This window comes from Gavialis gangeticus, unplaced genomic scaffold (assembly GCF_001723915.1).
Source record: "Gavialis gangeticus isolate Ggan-Ray unplaced genomic scaffold, GavGan_comp1, whole genome shotgun sequence".
Classification (NCBI taxonomy): Eukaryota; Metazoa; Chordata; order Crocodylia; family Gavialidae; genus Gavialis; species Gavialis gangeticus.
Genome location: NW_017728994.1, coordinates 26,549,817 through 26,557,856, shown reverse-complemented (window position 1 = coordinate 26,557,856; position 8,040 = coordinate 26,549,817). Strand labels below are relative to the sequence as shown.

Below are 8,040 nucleotides of genomic sequence, written 5' to 3'. Positions count from 1 at the left end.
ATCAGTTATGGTAGTACTCAAAATATGGGAATGTTAAATTATACAGGGACAGTTGTTCACCACCACGACCATGGAAGCATGTGGGTTAAGGGTGGGGAAAGGGATACACTAATGCAGATGGTTATAGAGGAGTGGCTATCACAATTCTGGTCAGTTTGTTCTCTTGTACCCTCCCCCCTTTCATTATTTGCTCCTTACATAGTTCAAAATACCCTTTAACATAACCTCTTCACTCAGCTCTCCCTTTCAAACTCCAGATCATCTTAGTAATTTTTATTATCAAATACACTAAACAGTGCAAGGTTCAGAGAAGTGAGTCCTGAAGATATCACAGGTTGCAATATGTAAAATGACCTTTCAATGAGATTACATTAAGAAATGAGATGCCTTTCTGCTGATGCTGTGTTTTCAGTGATTTTGCCCTGTGGGAGTGGTGCTCAAATAGCCTCCTCCCTTTTGAGAAATAGCTGCCAGAGAGGGAGGTGTGGTCCTATCCTTTGAACCCTGCATTCACTAGAGTAGGATGTAAATTATGATCTTTCAGTTCCTTTCTCTTCTCCAGTTCATCCAGCCACAGAATCATTCTCTTTCTGTTTTTGTTGTTGTAAACAAAAACCTAATAGGTAAAATAAGTGTATGCTTAAAGTTATGTTTAGGCTTTTTACTTTTTCAAATACTTTACAGTTATGGTTGGTCTGAGCATCTGTTTCAGCAAGGGCTCTCTGGAACTGATCAAAAAAGTATGACTGATTTTACATCATTACTGCCTCAAATTCTAAGAAGACTTTTTTTTTTTTAATGTTGTGTCTCTTGAAGTACCTAAACTGTTATTACCCTTCCATCTCAGCTTTTCTGTGGCCTTGGTTAGTAGGGATAAAGACAAAAGATTGAAAAAAGTGTCAGTTAGCCCTGGAAACAAGGAGTTATGAAACTTGATGTGGCTGACTGAAAGGCAAAGTTGTAATTTTCTGCAGTCTTGCCTTTGAAGGTTTTCAGCCTGGTTCACCTTGGTCAAAGTTCATTCTAGCTGTTATAAAATAAAATAGAAGGTTCTCGCATCTAAATGCAACCAAGAGATGGCTGAACACTTCTGAGAGCCTCTTACAAATTCTCTGAAACAATAGTAAGTCATTGGCCATCGCTGCCTCCTTCAGGAAGACCTGGTTAGTTCTGGAGTGTGAGTCTGGAGGTGGAAGCAGAGTAACGGAATTCCCCAGTGAGTGAATTGACATGCAGGCCTAAAATGGGAATATTGAAGGCAACAAAATTCACAGCCAGACTCTTCCTTTGAGGACCCTGTTCCTTGCTTTTCTTCTTCTGTCCCAGATTTTGGCAAATGTGTTGTATTGGTTTTTTTTATCTCAGTTTTTTTTCAGACATGGAAGGCTATTTGTTTGCGCTGTTGCCTTTTAAGGATTAAGTTGGGAGTACTCCTTTTAGTTCAAGCTTGTAACAAAATATTGCATGTAGAGATCAGCTTGCCACTGCAAGCTGTAAAAGTGACACTATAATCTTTTACAGAGAATGGTTATAATTTAGCTCTTTCCTTTTGTCTCAGCTAGGCAACTGAGGATAGTGGGTCTAAATCATTTTCACTTCCTGGAAGGAATGAACAAAAGTTTTGTCTACACCAACACTTAAAAACATTTTTCATAACACTTGCATGGACTCATTGATGAAGATTTTTTTTTTTTTTTCCCTTCATTGTCTTTTTTACCAACTGGTTGTCTCTTGTCTTTCTGTCTACAGGCTTTGGCACTTGAAAAATGCTGTATAAAATAAAGAATTAGGATGAAAAATATTAATATGTTCAAAGTTAAGTAAACTACTTAACTAGGATATGTATGCGTCGCAGCAGTGGCCACTTTTGAAAAGTATCTGGTGCTGCAACGCGTGCAGTTGTATAAGTGGTGAAATGTGCATCAGCGCTGAGAAAATAGTGGTAGCACACTTTTGAACTAAAACACATCAGAGGTGCTTTAGTTCAAAAGCATAACAGCACTGATGCGCATTTTGCCACTTAAACAACTGCACACAGCGCAGTGCAGTTGCCTCAGCTTGTGTGCAGAGTAGACTTGATTAATCAAGTCTGCTCCAAAGCAGTGGATCTCCGGTACGTTTCTGGGAGGAAAAAAAAAAAAAGTGTATAAATGCCCTGAGTGGGCTGAGGGCTGGTTCCTTTATTAGGCTGTCTCACAAGAAACTGAATTAGCTTCATGATACTCAATAATGACTGCTTATTTGGTTGTGACAGTAGTAACATATTAGCATCAGTTCTGCTTAATGAAGCTTTGTGTTGCAGGTGGGGAGTACTAAGGTCATGTTTAATTATGCGTAAGTGTGACAAAATAAGTTTTTAGTCTTTTAATACCAAAGTCATTAAATGCAGATTAAGTGATACATTTTCCTCAGTTCTGCCACTGAACAAAGTGTCTCTGTCCCAGAAATTAATATTCATGTTCCCTCTTCTCTTCTTTCCCCATAGGACAATTTGTCAGTATGGTCTTTGGATCATAAAATGAAAGGAAAAATGGAGTGCAAGTCCCAGAGGGGTAGAATTTGTTGTTTTCTTGATAGAACAAGAAAAGTGGACTTAAAATAGCTTCTTCATCTCCCCTTCTCCCCTTTCCCTGCCCTCAATCCCTGCTCAATGATCAGGCTATAACTTCCTAATTACCAGTCTCCCTTCACCACTCACTGTGGCCCACACAAACCAAAGGCCATGTTTGATAAAGAAGGCTTTGATTCTTGCAAAAGGGTTGAAGATTCAGATAAAAGTAACTTTGGTTTAGGCTTTAGTAGCAGATGGCCTCTTTGAGGCCCTGATCATATGCTAAGGCTATAATAGCCCAGCAAGTCACTGACCTGCTGCTGCTTAAATTTTAAAAAGCTTGAGTTTAATTCTTTTCTTTTACGTATCATATTTAAGGGTTGGGGGAGACTAATGTTTTCTGTATGGACAACGTCAATTCATTCATTTTGCAACTTTCTTGTATTACAAATAATATTTCATATAGAAAACAAAGAGTTTGCCAGTTCTAGTCTTAGCATCCTAATTAAGTTGCTTTCTTTTTTTATTAGATCAAGCATTCAAAATGTTACCATTTTATCTTTTTACTGTCCGGTAATGGACCCTAGTAGCCACACGCATCTAAAATCTATACAGCAATACAAGTAGCCTGACCATAATGGATGCGAATCAGTGGGCATAGTTTGGCTGCAGATGGTATATCCATATTTTCTTCAGGATATGGTGCATGTGTATCCATAAGCTCTGTCTACAGAAGCTCTGTTTGGAACTGTGGTTAATGTTGATGATCTTTTATGCATGGTTTCTTTCCAGTCATCTTGTTCCCTTGTTGAACGTTGGGCACTCTGGGTTTAATGTATTAGCTGCTATGATTGTCATAAGCCTTCTGTTCACTAGTGCAAAAGGTGAATTGCACGTTGGTTAACGCATGTTAAAATCCTATCGTGGACAAAATAGGTAGTTGTAGCTTATTATCTGTTTGAGGTAAACTTTAGGTTTCCTGATTAGGGTTTATCTCAATCATCTAGTACCTCTCTGTATCTATGTCTGTCTTGTTTATTCTAATATTTAAGTTTTGCTTTTTTCCCCTGTGGTGGGCAGGGCCAAAGTCGCAAAACTTTTTTAACAAAGAAAGATGATTTGTCAGAGATTTGAGGATCTTTGGGTCTTACAGGGTCTCTGGTTTATCTTAAATGTGAATAGTTTTGCATGTTTTCTTATGCTTTTATGTAACTGTGACTTTGTGAATTTCCTGGCCTTTGGACATCTTTGTTTACTACAGCATGCAACATTAACTGTAGCTCTAAGTCTGGTGTATCTAGGCAGGTGATAAACCAATACCTCCATGTAAAATGAAACCATCCTCTACTGCCCATTGTCCAGATACCGAGCAGAAAGTGGTCCACATGCTGCTCCCTCCAGAACAGGTGTATCTAAGTGCTACCTACTTGTTATGGGACATTCTTATCATTTGTATTTTTCTTTAAAAATGGTGGATTGTTAATATCTACAGAAGTGAGGAATGACAAGTGCATCCATTCCACAGGTTTTCTTGGACAGCTGTGCCCATGTGCCTCACTCCAGTTTCTGATGTCCCTTTCCCTTTCCGTTTCTGGTCTTTACATGCACATATTAGTAAACCTCTTAGCATATGGTACCTTTCACTCCAATCTCGGGTTCCACTTGAGAATTTGACATTTTAAATTTATTTTTTTTCAAATCCAATATGAATGTTAGGTTTATAGACTGGTTGCACTTCTGTTCGTGACCCCATTCTAGATTTTCTTCAGGCACCTTATGAACCAACCCTTTGAACTCTAAGGTGGGGCCTCACTAATATTGAGGAAGCATGATCTAATAGACAGAACACTAGGGCTGCATGAAGTTTCAGTAACTGATTCAATTTGGAGGAGATTCGGCCCGATTTTCAGGAACCGAATCTATGAATCAAATCAGGAGACCAATTAAAAGCTCCAAATCAATTTGAAGCATCCAAATAGATTCAGAAAAGATTTGGCCGATTTGGAGATTTGGCCAGAAACTAAACAGGCGCTCACAGCTGGTAAGTCTTTGGGGTTGAGAGAGGGGGGAGGGAGGGACTGGGGCTGGGGCCAGCTGCCCAGCTGGGGTGGGGGTGCATTAGTTGGGGAGTGGGGCACAGCAGCACTGGGATCGGGGGCTCTGCCCTGCTGGCACTTGCCCAGTCAGGGCAGGGTTGCAAGCACAGCTTGCTCCAGGTGGAATGGGGCAGGTGGCAGCAGGGCATAACCCCCACATCCTGCACCCCCCCACCCTGTGCCAGCTGGAAAGCAGCAGCAGGGCAGAGCCCCTGCTTCCAGTGCAAATGCAGATGTAGCAGTGCTGGGAGTGGGGGCTGTGCCACAGCGTCACCTGGAGTGAGCTGCACCTGCAACATTTTTCCCACCCCCGCTGTGTGGCAGCAGGACATAGCCCCTGTGGCTCCCCCAGCTGGGGCAGAGGCAGGCACAGCTGGAGGAGCTGCAGGAGAAGCCCCCATGGCTGCACTGCCCTGCCCAGCCCCGTCACTCACCTGGTCCAGCCTCCTGGCACTTTAAAATACAAAAAGAAAAGCGCCCCGCACTCATTGGCTCTGGCAGCGGTGATTGGTGGCCTCTGAGGGCTCATGGCAGTGAGGGGGGCAGCAGAAATAGCCCCCCTCCCTCCCTCCCTTGGCACCCATGGGGCAGATGCAGCGCAGCTCGGCAGGGTGCTGTGCGCTCTCTGGGAGCAACAGTTACCTTGAGCCCAGCAGCACACAACCCCAGGTCTCAGATGGTGCGCTGCGCTCTGCTGAGCCGTGCTGCACCTGCACCATGGGGCAGCTGCCACGTGGGTGCCGGGGGGGTGATCCCCGCTGCCCCCCATTGCCCCACGCTGTGCGGGGGCACTCTGCCATAAGCCCTCAGAGGCCCCCGATTGCTGCTGCCAGAGGTGGTCAGTGTGGGGCTTCTTTGCGGGGGAGCCGGGAGAATGGGCTGGGCAGGGGATGGGGCTGGGCAGGGCAGCCATAGGGGCTTCTCCCACAGCGTTCTCTGGACTATCTGAATCTCTGAATCGGTGCCGAATCTTCTGAAGCTGATTCAGCCAAATCAATTCAGGGCAGTGTTCCAAATCTCCAAAGTGAACCGCTGTCCTCCGAATTGGCCAAATCCGAATCGCATACCTCCCTATTTACATAGAACTGGAAGTCAAGGTTACTGGAATGTTGCTTCATCTTCTGCTGAGCATTCACCAGATTCTTGGGCTTCATGTCCCTTACTGTAATTTATCTGCAAAATAGGGATAGTTCTTAGTGTACCCTCTTGTGGGGCTGTGAGGGTTGTTAGTGCTACGTAATAACTAAGCATTATTTTGCGATGGTAATGAAGTGGTCACAACTGTAAATGATGTTATCAGCACTTTGAGTCATTGAAAATCATTTATCTTTTTGCCTTCCAGAAATGGTCTTTGCGATTAATGGGAAAAGTTACCATGCAAGAATAACTGTTATTAATGTGTTGTCTTCTTTAGCACCTAAGTTACTCATAGGCCAGCTTCTGCTCAGCTGTTTTCATAGCACTCCAGGCTTCTTATATTTTGCTGTCTGCTTTTTGTTGTTTTTCTACCTTGCAGGTAAGACTGGTTTGGGGATGTGAACACAATGAGTATAAACCAGCAAGCTCACACAGGGCCTCCGTATGGGCAGCCTCAACCTGCATATCAGAGATACCAACAGCCTGGTTACGGAGGGCAGCAAATGCCTGGAGTTCCTCACTCTCAGTATGGAGTGTATAATGGCCCAATGCCTGGATATCAGCAACCAGCACCTCTACAAGGTACTTCTTAATCAAGACCTAAGGATTGTGTAGCCTGTGATTTTTATTTATTTATTTATTTTTAAGTGCATAGAGTGCTTTTTCTAGAGGTGTTTATCCCCTGTTAGCTAAGTGCAGTGACATTATCTTTGGTTAATATAAAAAGTTCTGTGTGGATTTTTTTTTTGTAAGAAGCAGTCAAAGATGAGTTGTGTTGTTGCCATGCATCCTTAGGGCATTACTTTATTTCTCTTCCTGGAAGCTAATTGTCCATTTCACTGGGGACAGATGTTTTTAAACATTTTGAAGGCTATGTTCTTGCTTGTTTTTTCTATTTCCATGGACACATACTCCGGGAACAGGTAAGCATGACAGTTTCCCTGCTGAAATTGGCTTGAGGGCAGTTAAAAGCTATAACAGGTTTGTAGCTGAGATTTGCTTCCCTTATAGGTATAGAAAGGGTCTGTGAGATGCTCTCACCCTTCAGGGAGAGAAGTATGCAGGTGGCAGTTGTGTAGTGGAGCTAGTTTCTCCCATTTAATATTAAATACCCATGAAATGGCCAGTAGAGAAGTGGTCATTTTGTAATAATTTTAATAGTTCTCCTTTTAAAGGAATTCCTTCAGTGCTGTATTTACTTAGCTCTGAGATCAAGTCCCCTGTCCCCATCTGTCCCATCCCCCAGTCATGAGGAGGGGGAAAAAATCTTGTCTTAAATTTGAATTCTGGCCCAGGGCAGGTGGCAGCTCTGCTCTGGTTTTGGCCCTGGGCTCAGGTTTGAAGCTGGAGCCAAGTTACCACCTTGCCAAAATTGCTCATTTAGTGGGGAAGGGGGTGCATAGCCAGGCAGAGCAAAGGGGAGACTGCAGGATTGGGGGGGGGGGACCTGCAGCCTACTCGTCCCACCTTCTGCCTCCTGCACCTCCTTTTTCCCCTCCCTTTACCCCTTTTGCTCTGGCTCCAGTCCCTCTAGGCCAGGGGCAGGCAGTTATTTCAGGCAGAGGGCTGCTTACCCAGTTTTGGCAAGCTGCCGAGGGCCACATGGGTAGCTCCCCCCCTTGACAGGTGCCCCACCCCCTGGTCACCATCTTGGGACCAGTGTCTCAGGGCCAGTGCTGGTGGGGCCCAAAGCAGGGTGCAGGCTGGCAGGGGTTTATGGAGCCGGGCTGGGCTGCACCAGCAGGGAGAGTGGGGAGCTGGCCGGGCTCCATAGAGCCCCTGCTGACTGGGACCCTGTATTCTGGCTGGCGCTAGGCCTGGGACACTGGTGTGGGAGCCATGCACCTGCACAAGCCTGGAGTCAGTGCAGGGCCCAGGCTGGCAGTGGGGCAGCTTACAAGCTGGTGGTGGGTGCAAGGGGAAAAGTGGCCCCTCACCCGTCCCATGCCCAGCGCTGCAGCTGCTCACAGCCCACATGGAGCTGCCTATACCTGCTCAGGACAGTCCTTGGAGGTGGCGGCGGCAAGGGGTGCTGGCAGCTCAGCACTGGCCTCACCCCCCTGGTGCCAGAGGTGGTGTGGTGGCACTGGGGGGGTGCTGGGTGGCAGTGCTCCATCTCCTCCCATCCCCTCCATCCATCACATCAGGCGATGGTGGGGATGGACTGGAACAGTGGTGTGCTGCCATGATGGAGTGGATGGAGCAGGGGTGCAAGGCCAGGCCATTGTGTGTGTTGTCGTCCCCCCCCCCCCCCCC

At 45.4% G+C, this 8,040-nt stretch overlaps 1 protein-coding gene across 1 annotated transcript in view; it reads left to right on the top strand.

Moving 5' to 3' along the window:
• Positions 1-8,040, top strand: part of SEC24C (SEC24 homolog C, COPII coat complex component) — an 84,064-nt gene that overhangs the window by 2,549 nt on the left and 73,475 nt on the right. Inside the window, exon 2 of the mRNA XM_019502431.1 lies at positions 6,164-6,366. Within this exon, the coding sequence (XP_019357976.1) occupies positions 6,192-6,366 (175 nt within the window). The 5' untranslated portion in view covers positions 6,164-6,191. The remainder of the gene's footprint in view (positions 1-6,163; positions 6,367-8,040) is intronic.